This window comes from Kogia breviceps, chromosome 2, assembly GCF_026419965.1.
Source record: "Kogia breviceps isolate mKogBre1 chromosome 2, mKogBre1 haplotype 1, whole genome shotgun sequence".
In the NCBI taxonomy this organism is placed as follows: domain Eukaryota; kingdom Metazoa; phylum Chordata; class Mammalia; order Artiodactyla; family Physeteridae; genus Kogia; species Kogia breviceps.
Window position 1 is genome coordinate 736541 of NC_081311.1, and position 16640 is coordinate 753180.

The 16640-nt window shown below is 63.7% G+C and overlaps 1 protein-coding gene across 3 annotated transcripts in view; it reads right to left on the minus strand.

Annotated features, from left to right (window-relative positions):
• INPP5A (inositol polyphosphate-5-phosphatase A) overlaps positions 1 to 16640 on the minus strand; it is a 178437-nt gene that overhangs the window by 35671 nt on the left and 126126 nt on the right. For all 3 annotated transcript variants that reach the window (XM_059054989.2, XM_059054988.2, XM_067023792.1), the window contains exons 7-9: positions 12472 to 12524; positions 10879 to 10998; positions 390 to 474 (exon numbers count right to left, since the gene is read on the minus strand). In XM_059054989.2, coding sequence (XP_058910972.1) covers positions 390 to 474; positions 10879 to 10998; positions 12472 to 12524 — 258 coding nt within the window. The remainder of the gene's footprint in view (positions 1 to 389; positions 475 to 10878; positions 10999 to 12471; positions 12525 to 16640) is intronic.

Here is a 16640-nt window from a genome sequence, read left to right on the forward strand (position 1 = left end):
CTGCGCCTGCTACTCAGCGGGAGCGTCACCCAGGGGCCCGAGGTCACCCAGGAGAGTCCCACAGCTGGGGGGGACCGGCGCGTACAGCCGACCAGGGGCTGCCTTTTCACAGGTAGCTTCCTTCTCTTTCCTCTCCCGACGGTCAACAGCGGAACCTCCAGGCTCAGCACACGTGTGCCGACGGCTGGCGGCCCGACCGCTACCCAGCTACTCGTTCTGAGGGGCTCCCGTAACAGCCCCCTTTTGACAGTAAAACGTTCTCCATTAGGAGTTTCTGCCTTAAATAGAACCAGTGAGCAGGACGGTGGGAACGCGCCCGTCGAGGATCACGGGCTTCCACGCTTTTCCCAACACAACTGAACACGCGTGAGGCTCCCAGCGTGGCCTACCTCCACCACGGACTTGGAATCCAGCCGGAAGTTGAAATCGCCAAAGACAAAGTAGGACGCTTTCTCGAATCGCTGGTCAATGATTCTGGGAGGAGAGAAGGAGAGGGGGTTACTGAGGCACAAGGCCCACCACGCCCGGCCTCTCCCCGGGCTCCCCACCACGCATTTCCTACTGCCTCCCGCTGAAGGACGCTTGCACCCTAGCGACTGTGCTCAACACGCGTTCCTCAGACGGCGCCCCGCTTGCCAGCACGGTCCCATCCGCTGGGCCGGGCCCGTGAAAACCACGTTTGGCGGGAAACGACAGCCTGCACCAGGGAAGGAAAAGGGCCACGCCTTACGCCAGACGCGGGAGAGCCTCCAGGAGCGGGTGAGCCACACGAGCCCAGGACGCCTCCGTCTGGCCCGTGGACGGTTCCTCCCGTCGGTGGTGGACACCTGACCTCATTCTCAGCGTTGTAGCTTATCCCCACGTGGATGTTTGGAAGCTACAAAGTACGAGCGACTATGTGGTCTTTTCTGAAGCTAGGTATCGCCTTTGCTCAAAAAACTTTTTCCACGTATTTTAAATCAATCACAATTTATTTCATAGAGATTCTTCAGCTGAGAAACGCAGACGCGGCAAACGTGACAGTGATATGTCAGCGTCGCCCCCACCCCGGCCCCGTACAGACCTCTCTTCCCCAGTAAGAGGCCAGGACACCACCCAACCCCGATCCTCCGCTCACTCGCTCCCCCACCCCCTCCCCGCCCTTGGTGGCAGCAGGGTCCTGGCTGCGCTGGCCTCAAGGGCAAAGGAAGCAAAGGGCGGGTCACTTCCAACTCAAAGCAGAACACAAACCACGGCTAAGAAGACAACCCGCAGAGCAGACGTGTGGTCTGGGCAGAAGGGAAGGGGGGTTCGGTGACCCAGGTCCCCAGTTCCGCCACCCACTGGTTGGTGGCTGCACTGACACCCCCGCTGAGATAGAGCAGCACGGCCCAGGGGCCCGGGGGCGGGGGGGCGCCGTCCCCATGGCCCGCGTGCTGCGATGGACTCTGAGAAAATAAATATTACAGGCGGGCAAAAGACGGGAGCACCCCTCACCCAGATCAACTCAGAAATTTCTGGCCGGCACCAAGAAACCCGGGTGACGCCGGCCCTGCCCCGTCCGGACCCCAACCCCGGGGAGCGGCGTTCCCAACTTGATTCATTAGCCTGAGGAAGGAAAGGTGACTGACAGCGATGACATCACCGCTGTTTCATGACGGTGGCCGCTGGGCTGGAGGGACAGTCCCGTCCGCACCCCCGGGGACGGCGGGCTGGGGGCTCCTGCTCGCGCCTGGCCTGCTTTCCTTTCTGGTTCCTTGCCTCCTGCTGTTTCAACTCCAAGAGTGTCCCTGTAAAGTGTGATGCTCTGTCTGTGCTCACGGGACCTGTCACGCACGAGCCTTAATTTTCACGCAGGAGACACGCCCACGTCCCCCCAGCTGCTGGCCCTTCTCCCCGCAAGGCCGATTCCCGACAAGTCCTTCTCTCGTCCTCCTGGCAGAGTCTGTAGGGCAGCCTTTAATCCATCTGGAATTACGTGTGAAGAAGGGATCTTAGTTTATCGATTCTCCCAACAGCCGACCGATCCATGCCCTTTATTACACATTCAATCCTCTTCCCCTTGAGTTTGTACAGAACAGGAGTCCCTAGATTACACGGGTCTTTTTGAGACCCTCCTTTTCTGCTGATCTTTTATCTATTCCCGTATGCTTTTAAATCACAGGACTTCTTATGGGGAAGCCCCGCTTGTTGAAATTCTTCTAGGAATTGTCTCGGCTGTTTTCATATTTTCTTGCATGTTAATTGCTGTTATCACATAGCTAAATTCCACAAAAAGTCTTGTTTTCCTGTTTAGCTGGACTGATTCTCACACATGCGAATTTGAAGACAAAGGACGTATTTTAACAGATTGTCACTAACAGTGCAGTTAACCAGTAACGTCGCTTCTTGTGTTAAAAGTTAAATCTTTCCGTGGAGGAGACGTCGCTCAGGGATGAAAACACAGGGAGGCCGGCGGGCCGGCCTCGGGGTTGCCGTGCATCCAGGACCGGCCGTGTACCCCACCCCGTCCCACCCACCTGGCGCCTGCGGGTGGGGTGGGGGAACCCGCCCCCACCGACTGTCTGTCAGCAGGAGGCTATCCGAGCCGTCTTGAAGAAAGTGAATCTCTTCTGCCCTTCAACAACTTCGGAAGAAGAAAATACCTCAGAGAACGTGCACACGTCCCGGGCAAGGCCGACAGGGTGTCCCACCGTCCGGACACCGGGGCACGGGCTCCGTGGTCGCCCATCTTCCGGGAGGGGGACCCGGTGCACAGGCCCCACCGCGAAAGGGGGAGCAGCAACGTCACTCCCGGGACGCCTCCCGGGACCAGTGGGCGGATGAGAGACACAACCACTGGGGCTCCGCCACGCTGTTGTTTAAAACACCCCCAAACGGAGCTATTCAGTGCGGCCCTGCCGAGTGATGGCCGGCGGTGTGTGGAGGCCAGAGACGCCTGCGGTCCCGGGGCCTGTGCCTGGGGGTGGACACGGGGGCCACCCCCAGTGCCCTCACCCTCCAGCCTCAGGGCTCTGCGACCCCACGTCACCCGCTCTGCACCCAGCAGCCGCGCAGCCCCAGCGCAAGGGCCGGACCGCCAGTCCCTGCAGCTCCCCGAGGCCCGTGGGCCCCAGACCGCCCGGAGGCCCTCGGGGGCACCTCCCGGCCTCAGCCCCGTCTCCCCACGCCCCCGGCTCAGCAAGGCTGCCTCCAAACAGGGGCCTGGGGGGTGCCCGTCGGGGTGTCCCCGGGGCAGGGGGCTGGGGAGCAAGCCGGCACCGCGCCGGGGACCCCGCGAGGTCTGGGCTCAGTGGTCACACGGCACCTCCTCACCGCCGCCACTCGGGCCTCAGGCCACTCAAGGTCACTTCTCCTTCCTTTCGTTCTTTTTATTTATTTTTTTTAAGAAAAACTAAACCAAACCGCAGCTTCGACTTGATTTGCTGAAGGAAGCAGGGCGAGCTGTCACGCTTCCCGGGCAGAAACACTTTAAACGTCCACTGTAAACCTACACATTTTATCCCGAGGGTGTGTCAGCTTCTGTTTATTAAGAAGCCCAGAGAACAACGTCCTTGAGAAAAGTCGGTGTGGCAAGTGGAGAAACCCCTGCGTTCACAGGCGAACCGGCCGCTCTCTTGCGGCTTCTCACACTTAACGTGGTGTCGGGTCACACGCGACACATGAGCAAGGCGATGGGGACACGGCTCACACGTGAGGCCAGAGCGCACGCAGCGCCCCTCGGTCCTCAACTATCCCTGGAGCCAGAGCATTTGCCTTGAATCTTGGCTTAGAAGGCCGGGCTCCAGCCCTGTGGCAGGAAAGGCTGGAGCTCCACGTCTCCTGGGGTCGAAGCCTTGGAAGGTGCCTGAAGGCGCTGGAGGTCACGGCCACGCTAGCTCTCCTGCTCCAGGGGGCCGCGGGGGAGGCGGCCAGGGGCCCAGGAGCCGAGGGTCCCGCAGGAGGTCGGGCCCGGGCCCCGGCCCCCACGTGGGCGGTTTCCCGGGAGGCACGTGGAGGCAGGCGGGCATCAGACGATCTGGGTGGAGCACGAGCCCGGCTGAGCGTCCTCGCCGCTGACGGCCGGGTGGGAGACGGGGGACCAGGAAGCAGTGCAGACAGCCTACACCGCACCGGGGAAGCAAAAGACGATTTGGCTAATTAAATGCCAGAATCCATTTAGAGGTAATTTCCTTTTTAAAAGATAACAAATTTCAGATTTAATATGGGACTAAACCAACTTTAAAGAGCTCTGGGGGTTCGGAGGGAAAGAACGCTGCATCTGGCGGCCTTCCTGGAACCCGGCCCCCGCGGCCTCTTTCTGGTGACGGACGGGGTGGCCCGCGGTGACTGGTGGGTGACGTGATTTCATCAGCTTGTCTCGGATCTTGTAATTCTATCATTAAAATCCTAAACTTTATCATCTTTCCGTGCCCTGCTCCTTTTGATGTAATGGCCTGATCCCATTAATAACATCGGCGTCCGAGGCGAGATGGAAGGGCTGTCACGGGGAAGCGGTCGCCCGAGCGCCAGACCGCGGCCCGCAGCCCTCACTTTTAATTTCAACATAGTGCCATTTGGGCCAGCAGGAAAAAAGCGTTGTTTTAAAATTAATTACCTTGTCAGTAGCTATTATGATTAAAAAGTAGGTCCACATCAATACCATGTGCCTAATTCAGAAAGAGAATTACAAGAAGAGCCATAAAAATCAATGTTTTAGGCCCTGAGAACGGAGTGTCTTTCTGTTTTGTTTTTTTTGTTTGTTTGGTTGGTTGGTTTTTTTGCGGTACGCGGGCCTCTCACTGTTGTGGCCTCTCCCGTTGCGGAGCACAGGCTCCGGACGCGCAGGCTCAGCGGCCACGGCTCACGGGCCCAGCCGCTCCGCGGCACGTGGAATCCTCCCGGACCGGGGCGCGAACCCGCATCCCCTGCATCGGCAGGCGGACTCTCAACCGCTGCGCCACCAGGGAAGCCCTGTCTTTCTGTTTTGACGGGCGATTTCATGGTGCGAGGAACCTTGCTGTGCCGAAGTGTCCCCACCCGCTCAGGCTGCCTGTGCGGAAGGAAGGGGCCGAGGACGCCTCGCGGCTTGAAGAGACCGATGAGAGGCGACAGCCCTGAAGGGGCCACAGATCAAATACCTGAGGTCACACGTTTCTACCGGGGGCGGCTCGGGCCTCGGACAGGACGCCGGGCGGCGGCGCAGACAAGGGGCCATCGGGCCCGCCCAGCAGGCTGCACTCCAGCGTCCTTCCTTCGTTATTTTTAGCTACTAAACGTGGTGGAAACCGACCTCAGCTTTCGTCTCAGATCTGGGAGAGGCCGTGCGCGCAGGTCAAACAAGTTGCAATAGCGAAGCATGGACGGCAGGAGGTTCCTACGACTGGCCGCCGACTTCAGGGTCTTCAGAGTTTCCCTTAGTCTTACAGCGTCGGGTCGAAGGGTTTAGCACACGTGCATCTAAGCTGCCTTCTACAGACCGACCTTCCTGGAAGCTATTCTCACGGCTTCACTCTGCTCCGGGTGCCGGCCTCGGGCTTGGGCCGGGGGGACTGGCTGCCCTGGGGGACAGTCCCCTATTGTGACAGCTGCAGGCCTGAGGGAGCCTGTGGGGGGGTGGGTTGTCCCAGACGCACCCGAGGCAGAGACAGAGGAGGAGGATCCCGTGCGAAGGCAGGAAGGACACATCTGGGGGACGGAACCTGAGCCAAGTCCCAGCGACGCGTGCCGGCACGCATGCCCCGCCAGCCGGCGCCCCAGTGACCTGTGAGGTCACCCACACTGCCCGCAGCAGCAGGCACCCTGGGGCTGGGCCCGGGGCTCCCCCGCACGGGTGACACATGAACCCTTGGCCACTTGCGTGGGGTGGACCAGGGGACAGTAAGGCCACACCCTCGGGCAGCAGAAGAAGGAGGGCACCGGGGCAGCCGCCCTGGCTGTTTACAGAACCCACTCCTTCCCGTAGGCTTCCAGGGACCGCGCCCCGCTTCTGAAATGCCCCTCTGCTCTCAGCCTGCTGCTGGCCGGAGCTCGGCCGTTGGAATGAGGCCACGAGGCCCCGCGGGCGCTGGACTGTCCCTGAAGTCTTACATTGAAGCCCAGCCCGTTGAGACAGTACTGGAGACGGAGCTCTCAGGAGATGATCCAGGTCAAATGGGGCCGTGAGGGTGGGCCCTGACCCGATGGGACAGGTGTCCTCGTAAGAAGAGGCACCAGGGCTTCTTCTGCCACCTGAGAACACAGGAAGAAGGAAGCCCCTTCCAGCAGGAAGGGGCCTCTCCAGAGCCGGACCACGCTGGCCCCTGACCCCAGAACCGCGGCCTCCAGAGCTGAGGGCAACGAGGTGCGTCGTGGCCGCGGGCTCTCCAGTAATCTGCACGGTTGGTCCGGCTCCAGCCGGGGCCTGAGTTTCCTGTCTGTGCACAGAGATGTCCTCCAGCCCACGAGGCTGCCTCTGTCGGGGGGGCCAGGTTCCCCGCTCTGTCGGGGGGAACAGGAAGGGTTCAGGCCCCACCATGGCCGGCACTTCTCAATCACATCGCTGTTTGTCACCCTCTGGTGTCCGTGCTCCCTTCGATGACAACGGTCTCCAGGGCCGGGCTGTGGGGGGAGACCTCCTGCAGGCGTCAGGCTGAGCTGCCCGTCGGCAGCTCTCTCATTCGTTCTTTAAATAACATCATAATTTTAAATACGCCTTTTCTGCTCAGATGCCACCACAAGCCAGAGAAGCAGAGAAGACTCCTAGCCTCCTGGGGCCACTCAGTTCCCCGACGTACCCGGAAGAGACAACAAGAGCTGGAAGCTCAGACAGCCGAGGGAGGCTTTAAGACTTCTGATACCAAAGAACGTCGGAAACAATGCTGAATGTCAGCGGCTTTCGGGAGATGCAGACCATCCCGCGGTCCCCAGCCCGGGTGAGCAAGCGGCTGGCGGGGCCACAGTCCGGCGGAGAAGGACGAGACGTCCCGAGTGCTAGCGAAGCCCCAAGAACACCCCAAAGGAAGGCCAGCAAGACGGTGGACGAGCACGGATGGACCTGCCACGAGGGACGTGGAGCTGGAATGGGGGAGTGACGAAGCCAGGACACGCGCCGGAGAGGGAGGTGCCCGTGCTGCCGTTCGCGTGACGCTCCAGGGTATCACGTAAGGGGCTCACGGAAGCCTGCATCCCCCAAAACAACAGAGGATGCAAACACGTGATAAAAACATATACAATACTGCACACGTGTTAACGCACACAAGCGGTCCAGGGATGTGCGCGGGGTCCAGGAAAGACAGGCACTGGATGAAGACGGCGGGGGGGCTGGGGGGGGGCGTACGACGAGGGTTCAGGGCGGAGAACACGGGGGCACCGACGGCACCTCGTTTCACTTCTGAACAGAAGGACGAGCACGGAAAGACGTGAACCCGCCTCTGCTGAGTGGAGGGCGCATGACCTCCGTCGCGGCCGTCCACGCCTCGCTGGCTGCCTGACGCCGGGAGCACGCGGGAGCCCAGCCCTCGGGCTGAGGAGGAGCGGGGGCGGCGAGGACGCTGCCTGGCGGGCCCGGGACTCCTGCGTCCGAGCCGGGCTCCGAACGGACACGGGACAGTGGCCCCCTGGGCCTCCAGGCTGAGGGGCGCCTGGGTGGGGGGGTGGGGGCCACCGGCCACGTGGGGCGTCCCGACGACCCGCATCCTTAGCACGGAGCCTGTCTTTGCCTGGAGACCGGCGGCTTTTCTTCTGCTGGCTGACCAGCGAGGCGAGTTCTGGGAACGGCCCTAAGAGAAACCCTGAGACGGGGGTCTTTGAGCAGCTGGCAGCTGACGGATGACCGCCCGCGGAATGACAAAGCGGAGCTGTGTGGCGGCCGCATCGCACCGCCGCGCCCTGGGAAACTAATTGCTCCGCATTGTGCCGGGCAGCATTATTTTGCTGGCAATCATTTGCTTTGAAAGCCCCAAATGAGCATGAAACAACTCTTTTGACCGGACATAAAAGTTAAATGTCCCAATGCTGATCAAATTAACTTCAGCGCTGTGACAATGGACTGTATTTGTGAAGAGATACCGGGGGACAAAGGGGCGCTTTGTGCAGAGATTTCACAGCTGTGATGTAAAAATGTTCCCGAGGACCTGGCCCGGCAGAGGCCGCATCGCACAGGGAGACACCAGAGCCCTGGCACCTGTGGAAAAAAAATCTCACTTCACGGCCGAAAGCTGGGAGAGTCCAGGAAGGACTGTGTGAGCTGCAGTCTCTGCCGCTGAGTTAAAGCCCCCAACCCTCCCCAAGAGCGTGACTGTGCGCCTGGAGAGGGACCACCTGTCCCCACGGTGGGTACAAAGGCGCACGCGGCCCGCACGGCCCCCCAGCGCCCCGGGGAGGGTCTGAGCCACCCCCCCAGGCAGACAGGACCCCAGGCCCCGCGCAGAGGCCCCAGCACAGCCCACTGCAGAGTCTCTGAGCCTGATGCCCTTTGCTAATTAGAGGTTTTTCTTCTTTTAACCTTGCAGAGCGAGAGGGGTTTTTTTTAATTTTCTTTTTTTTTTTTTTTGGCCCCGACTCACGGCATGTGGGATCTTAGTTCCACGACCAGGGGTCAAACCCACACCCCCTGCATTGGATGCACAGAGTCTTAACCACTGGACAGCCAGGGAAGTCCCAGGACAAGAGATTTAAAGCAAAAAAATTATCGCACAAAAACGTCAGTTATAATTTACCATAAAAACCCAGACGAACCCACTGGCAGCCCTTTATTAACACTGGAAATCCTATTTTCCAACATCTCCAAGGAGAACCCTTCCCACTAAGCCCGTGGCAGCAAAAGGGTGTCATGGGCGCGGTGCTCTGCAGGGGACATGCACGGCAGGCGCTGCTCGGAGTGTAAACAGTTCTGAAAGTTCACACACTTCAGACGAGAGTTTGACTCTCAGGGGGTTTCTTTTTTGCTTTCGTTTTTGTTTTTAAATAAGCTTTTTATTTGGGAATAATCTTGGATTCACAGAAAAAACTGCAAACACAGCACTGGGTGCCTCTCGGTTTTAACCCGAGGTCCCCCCACCAGCTCGTGGGGACAGGACCTGGGCTGACGTGCCACCTTTCCCGGGCCTGACACCCTCGCTCGGATGGAAACGCGAGCCTGCGAGGCTTTTTTACAGGGAGATTAAGCCGGGAAGGCGGGCTCCCCTCGGACCCCGCACTGTTTCCCTGCGTCCATGCCGGCCGCAGACAATGTTCCCGGAGGTTCCCAACGCCCTGAATGGGAAACTGTTGGTGGCAGCGTCCATTCAAAGGGCCAGCGTGGCATTGTCCTCCCAACCGGCAGAGAGAATGCGGTCTGCTGGTGGCTGCCAAAAGGTTAGCATCCCCGATGAAAGGGCGGCCCGTCATTCACCGCCGACAGAGCGGCCCTTTGTGCGGGCGGCCCGGCCCCGCGCGGCGGAGGTCCGGATGAGGCTGGCTGAGCGCCCCACAGAAGCCCTCCATGGGAACGCAGAGCCGGGGAAGGGCCCGAAACCCAGAGGCCGCTTTCCCGGGGGCCGCGGAGCACAGGCGGTCTGGGGCAGTGACACATCCTCGGGCCATCCGTCTGACGACCTGACCACAGCCGCCAAGCCCAGCTCGTTCCCCATCCAGCCGGCTCAGGCCCCGAAGGAGGCCCCAGAGAGGGCCTGGGGACCGCGGGGCCCCAGCCACGCCCCAGCCGAGCAGCCCCGGGAGGCCGCTCTGGCCGCTGCGAGGTGACCCCTCCCAGCAGGGCCGCTCCCAAGTCTGATGTGACCGCACGCGCCCCTGGGCCTCCTCCTGAGCCAAGGCACTGCGCGCGCCAGGCCGCTGTCGCGAGGGCGGACAGCCCGGGGCCTCGGCACACACTGAGCGATGCTGGCGCCTGGCTGCGGACGGGGTGAGGGCAAGCAGACCCCCGTGTCCCCCTCGTGGGGGCCTCGGAGGGGGCAAGGGGCCTGACCTCCGGCAGCCCGGAGGCGAACTGGCGGCCACTGTCTCGTCCCGCTGAATGGCGGCACGGGGACAGGTTCCTGGCCATCCGGCTCCGTCCAGGGTGCGTCTCGGCCGAGCGTATGCGCACAGAAGGAACAGAAGGAACAACTCGTGGTCCGGGCAGGCTGGCGAGGTCCTGGTCCGAGACCCCGCCCCAAGCCCAAGCGGCCCGAAGGCCCCACTTAGGGCGCGGGCGCTGGTGGGAGAGGACTCCAGCTGAGGACTCGGCCGCCGGACGCGCTCCGGCAAATCAGGGCCAAACGCAGCCTGTTAATCGGGTGTGAGGAGCTCCCTTTCTTTCCCAGACGACGGCCCATCAGCGGTGACCCCGTGAAAGGTCACATGAGACCGTCGCAGACAGATGGAGGGCCCCAGAGGGTCCGGGGGGAGGGTCCTGAAAACCAGCTGTGACGGGGGCCAGGGCAGTCGGAGGGGTGTGCTGGGAGCCGGGGCAGGCGACGGGAGGAGCTCGCACACTCCGACGACCACCGAGGCTGCCTCCCCTTTGGCCAGCGGCCCGCGGCCGGGCCGGGAAGCTGGGGCAGAGCAGTGCGGGAGGCGGCGCCCGGCCGGGCACGGCAGACCTGCCCGGCCAGCCGCTCCAAGGGGCCTGGAGCCGGAGCCCGGCGGGTGGGCCAGAGTCTGGGAAGACTCAGCCCGCGGCCAGCGGGATCCCAGGCCAAAGGAGACCTCCGTCTGCCGTGGCTCTTCTTCCCCCCCAGACGGAAAAGAAAGTGAGGCCACCCGCCGTCCAGCGCATCTGGACGGGACAGCAGGAGCCTTGGGTCTGGGGGGCCGGGCTTTGTGCGTTATCCCTGCGTCGGCGTTGGCAAGTTTCCTATTTTTGGTAAATAGGGAAAAGCTAACTAGGAAAAATGGCTTAAAGAGCAAGCCGCACTCCTCCCCGGAGGTGGGCCGGGGGAGGCCCCCCTCAGTACCTACCTGTCGAGCACGTAGCCCAGGGCCCTGTGCCGGATCCCCGAGTACACAGAAGGGCTGGTCTCCCAGGCAACCAGGTTGGAAGCATCGTGGAAAAGATGGATGTTCACCAAGTCAAAGGCACTGCGGGGACAGAGGCAGGAAGCTCGTAGGAGGGCTGGAGCTGCCCGGCCACCTGGGGCGGCCCCCCCACGCCACCCCACCTGGCTCCTCGGGACAGGCGCACCCACGCTGCCGCCTGGGCAGCGTGGACACGCCTGGTGTCCTCCTCCGAGGTGCGGTCGGAGAGGACACACAAGACCTGGGGTCCTCACACAGTGAGGTCCCCACACGGACGCGGGTGCTCGGCCAACGGAAAAGGGAGCCGTTTCTCTGAAGAAAGGGACCTACACAGGATCCCGGGAGCTTTCCTCAGAACGGGGGGCCGGGGAGGGGCAGGGGGGAGGGGGGACAGGGAGGAGGGGGAGGGGACAAGGCCCCTCCCCAGGCCCCAGCTCCTCCGCGGGCAGCTGGAGCTACAGCCCGAGGCCCCTGTGTGCCGCTCAGTGATCACCATGGGGTCCCCGTGCCATGGAGGTCACTAAGGGATTCATTTCACCGTCCAGAAGAAGCCCCAAGCTCACAGCCCTTGGAAAACCCGTGGGGAAACCCTGGCAGCCCAGTGTCGCCTGGGCTTCCGAAGGGACGTGACGAGGCGGGTTTGGCCCGTCAGCCTCTCACGCCCAGGGAGCCCTGGGGGCATCGCTGCAGCCTGCCTGCCGCACAGCGAGGTGGGGGGGGCCACCCGCAGAGCTGGGACCACCGGGCCCCAAGATCCAGCGAGACACGTGCGCTGACCTGACAGCACTGCCCCGGGCCAGATAAAGAGCTCGAATTCTCTCCTATGGCCTCATGAGGACCCACTGACCCCAGGCGGCCACCCCGTGCCCCTCCCACACTGCACCGGTGGGGCCCGTGGGACCGAGGGCAACGGCAGGAGTTGGGGGGTCAGGTCATGAAGGCTGCGGCTGTCTCAGCTCCCCCGCTCTCGCGCTCTGGGACCCTGGCCCCAGGGAACGCCCTGACCTGCGTGGCCCCAAGGAGGGGCCCGCGTGGAAATAGCAGGGGGGCAGTGGTCACTGGCTGACGCCGGCACCTGACGGGGGCGCGGCTCCTGAGGATGGGCTGCAGCCTTGGCCTGAGCAAGCGGTCAGCTAGCGGCAGGTCAGGCCTCTCCCCAGGGAGACACCCCTACCCCAGGACCTCACCGTGCAGACCGTGGACCTCAGTCCCCCGGGCCCAACCCAGGTGGCCGAGCGCACGTCGGGGAAGCAGGACCCGCTGCCGGACGCAGCAGCCGGGGGACCGCCATGGGGAGGGGCTGCCAGGGCGCCCACGGGATGGGGAGGCGGGCGGGAGCGGGTGCTGGGACACCAGAGCCGTGGGCCCGGCAGCCACGCTCGGTGTCACGCGGAGTCGCCGGAACAACAAGGGTCAAAGAGTAAAGGGTCGGGTCGGGTCAGGTCGGGCAGCCTTTGACGGAAGTGCCCTCGCACCGCTTGTGTCCAGTGCTAAAGGGGGAGCATCCTGGGACACAGGGGACCACGGTGGACGTACCAGTCCGCAAGGCACCACCTCGTCCGGACGAAGCCTTTCCTCGACCACTTGCACTGAAAAACAAACAGGTCACACTTGTCAGCAGTGAGGGGGGAGGAGGGCACGCCTGGCTCACAGGCCGTCGGCGCGCCGAGACAAGTGGGACCACACGGGCCCCGCGCTGGCCGTGGGCAGGGAGGAGACCACGAGGCACGACACCACCGTCTCCCAGACCGGAGGGGCTGCAGGGGCTCAGTCGGCCAGGCCATGCGGAGCCCCAGTGGACAGGAGGACGCCCTTGGCCAAGTTGAGGGGGCCCCGAGCAGCGGCTCCAGCAGGACCGCCTACGCAGCAGCTGGCAGGCCTGGCGGGTGACAGGACGCATCTGAGCCGGAAGGAAGCTGCGCGGTCTGCGTGGAGAGGCCGCCACTAGCGGGCTGGGGGCCTGCGGCGTCATCGCCGCGAGAGAGCCGTGTGGGACCGCGGGAGGCAGACAGACACAGAAACCCCGTCTCCACTTCTGCTCCAGCAGCCCCACCTCAAAGAAAAGAGCTTCTGCTGGAGAAGCTGGAGAAGCCTCACTGAGCCGCCACCCGTCCTGCTGTCCCGCGGCTGGGGCGGCGCCCGCCCTGGCCAGCGCCAGCGGCCACCTCGTGCCCTCGTGCTCCCGCTGGGCGGGGCGCAGGGCGGGATGCAGCCAGGCTGGCCAGCAGCCGCTCTGTGATGGAGGACGTTCCGTGTCAGGGGCCGCGTGTGACGGTGTCGCCATCAACTTTCACTTAAATGGCCACACAGCACGGGGTAGCTTCGCGGCCTGAGCAGTTTGGAGAGTGGGGCTCCGCCCGGCACCCCCTGCAAGTCCCCGGAGGCACGGGGGACCTTCCTGAATCCGCGGTGGCAAACTTCAGCGTGCTGGAGGGAACGTCCGTCTTCTCCGGGACCCTCCGCCCGCATCCCAGCGCAGCGTGTCCAGCGTCCCCGGAGCACGGGAGCCGGTCCTCGGGCGGGGGGAGTGTGGGGCTGTGCCGTGGTGACAGGCGGGGCAGAGGGCGGAGACCGTGCGTCCCGAAGATGGTAGCCGAGTGGGACCCGGAGACCGACGCGGCGAAAAGCGCTGCCTCCTGACGGCCGTGTCCAGGCAAGCAGGGGCCCAGGTCAGCCTCGCGTTTCTTCACTTCACGCCGACGGTTCAGCGGCTCTCCACGCGCCTCCCTAACTGCCTCCCCGTTAGTTTCTACCCCCGCCCCCGACAGCCAGCTGCCACGAGGGGCTCCCCTCTTTGCTCCGTTCGGCGCCCCGTGGGCTCCTAACCCCACCCCCTGCCCCGACTGCTCTCGCAAGGTCGCCACGGCCTTGAGTTCCGGAGGAGTCCTCAGCCGGACCGCTGGTTCACTGACCCGCTCTCTGACCACGTCTGGTGCAGAATGCAGCCCGCTGATCAGCGCAGCGCCTGCGGGACCCAGGAGCCCTCGAGGTTGAGAATCGCACCCAAGGTCACGTGGCAAGTGGTCACCCGCTGGGGCGGGCCCGGTCAAATCCACCCGAAGGTCCGTCGCCTCCCCACTGCTGCAGCGGGGTGGGAGGGGGTCGCCACGCGCCCCCCTCGGCCTCTCCGGGAGAACCAGCGACCTGTCTTCCGTCTGGAGCCACGTCCTCCTGCAGAGACTGGGGAGCGGGAGCCGCCCCCCTGGTGCCCTCGTGCACGTCCGGAAAGCAGGAGCCGCAGCGCAGGGGGCCTGACTCCTGGGCTCAGGGAGAGAGCCTCGGAAGCGGGAGCACCGTCTGGGCCGGTTCCCTCTGAGCAGCCGGCGGGGCAGCCTGCGGTCAGCACACACGTAGGGAGGCTGGGGGGCCTCCAGCACAGAAGCTTCCGGAGGCAGATGCTTGTTGCGAACGGAGGTGGGGTGCGAGCGGGCGGGGCGGGGCCTCCTCTGCCTCTTCCCGGCCCCGTGCGCACGCTACCCGGCTCACAGGTCATCGGCCGCCTTCTCAAGCCACCGCGGGCTCCAGGCGACGGTAGACGGGGCGGCAGTGGCCGGGGTGCCCCCGGGGTGCCCACCCGGCTCTCAGAGAGGCTCTCACACTGGAGTGGGAACCATGTCACGCCCGGGCCGGGGCGGGGGCGGGGGCGGGGGGCGACTGCCACATCGTTCACCTGACAATATTAAGTCTCTGCTCGGATGCCCTGTTAATAGGATTCCTTTACCAGCAGATGGATGGCGAATACAGGCGGTTTCATCTACTAAAAGACGGCATAAATCACGGCGAGAAAAGGGAGGCTGCGGGAAGGTTACCACCACCCAGCCTCCCCGCGAAAGGCCCGCTTCAGAGCATTAGTGAAATTAATTCATCTTTCATAAGAGCTTGGAGCAGTCCCTGTGATGTATGGTAACAACCAATTTCTCACTACGGGCAAGAGGGAAAAAATGCCTCGGCCCCGACTGACTACACGGACCTGCTTTTTAAAAAATGGTCTCACATTGTCTGGAGTGCTTCCCCCAGAGGCAGCGTGTGGAATTTGCGTCGAGCCAAGAGCACCCACAAGCCACCAGGGAAAGTTCTGTCGGTTTTATGTGCAGCGGGCTGTAATTACTTGGAATTGCATCATGACTCCATCGTGGTAATTACGTTTAGATTGTCCTTAAGTGACGGTAATAAAAGAAAGAGAAATCAGTCTTAAACGAATTCCCTCCCCCAAAACGTGTTCCAATAAAGCTAAAGGCCTGGCCTGCGGGCCCAGCAGGAGGGGAGCAGCCACAGTGCAGCCTCCTGGGCACCGCGGCCCTGCCCGGTGGCCTGCTGACCTCAGGCACGCCGGGCAGAGGCTTCTAGTAGGACACGTGAGCCTGTCCACGGTCCCTGAGAGATTCCAGGCAGGAAAGTGAACAAGCCCTGAAAACCCGTATGTCGTCAGACCCAGCGCAGCACATGCTCCGGCAACTCCGTGGAGCAGAACGGGGCCCCCGGGAGGGCCAGCACCCCGCGGCGGGGGTCGCCTTGTCCCAGCGACACGCCGCTCCAGTCGAGACATCGGGGTCTACCCAGGGACCCCCCAACCTCCTCCCCCCAGAGACGCACACCCCCTTTGCCTGCGGATGACAGTGAGGCCGCCTGGAGTTGGGTCTGAGGAGGGCTCAGCCCCCGCAGCCGGCACGGGCCGGCACCTCGGAGGGCACAGCGCATGGGGTGTGCAGGGAGGTGGGAACCACAGCTGAGGTCCCCACACCCGCCCCCCCCACCCACAGGTCAACCTCAGCCCAAGCTTCACAGCCGCCTGGGCCTTGGAGGGAAGAGAAATGCGGGGAGACCCCCAGACACGCCGCAGCCTGGGGAGGGAGTCCGTGCAGGGCAGAGCCTGAGGGCCGGGGGGGCAGGGAGCCCCTCAGGAGGAGGCCGCGGTCCAGGGAGGGATGGAGGCCAGAGCCGCAGGGGCGGGGGGCAGCGGGCAAGCCGGGAACGCAGAGGCCCCCGCCCAGATGCCGGACACCTTCTCCAGAGGAAGCAGTGGGGCCCCCTCTGCTCAGCCAGGAGGACACGGTGACTGTCACAGAAGTCTCCTCTTCGGGAGCTTCGCAGCTCCTGGATATGACAGACGCTGGGAACCTCCGGTGACCCCAGCTCCGAGGGCACGGGTGAGGCGAGAGGACCCCGAACCCTGGAGTCGTCGGCAAGTGACGAGAGGATGGCGGACAGCCGCGGGCTGCGCGAGTCTCTGGGGTGACGGGGGCCGCGCGCTGGGCGTCCACCTCGAGCCAGGTCACCCAGGTGCGTCCCAGTCCTCGGTGGGGGGCGCGGAGCGGGAGCTCCATCCCAGGCAGCAGGCGTCCCCTGGGGGAGCGGTGCCTCGAAGGAGCGGGCGGTTCGGGAAGAGCAGAGGCCCGCCCGCCATCCCTGCCGCCTGCCTGCCGGTCACAGGCCACGGGCTCGCCCTGGCACCTGCCGCGGCTCCGGGCTTCGGTGGCGGTGAAAGGGGAGCGCTGCCAAGATACTTAACTGCTCAGAGGGCTGCCTCAAATGCTCCCCGCCCAGCCCCACGCAGGCCCGGGCCCAGCACCGCCCGCCAGCCGCCCAGCCCCCGCGCAGATCTGGGCGAGGCTGGCTTCGTGGCCGTCCCCAGCGGCCCTGTCTCCTCTGCCAGGTGCGTGGACCCCGGACATCAGCAAGGGCGTCAGGGGTCCCTCCTGCAGAGC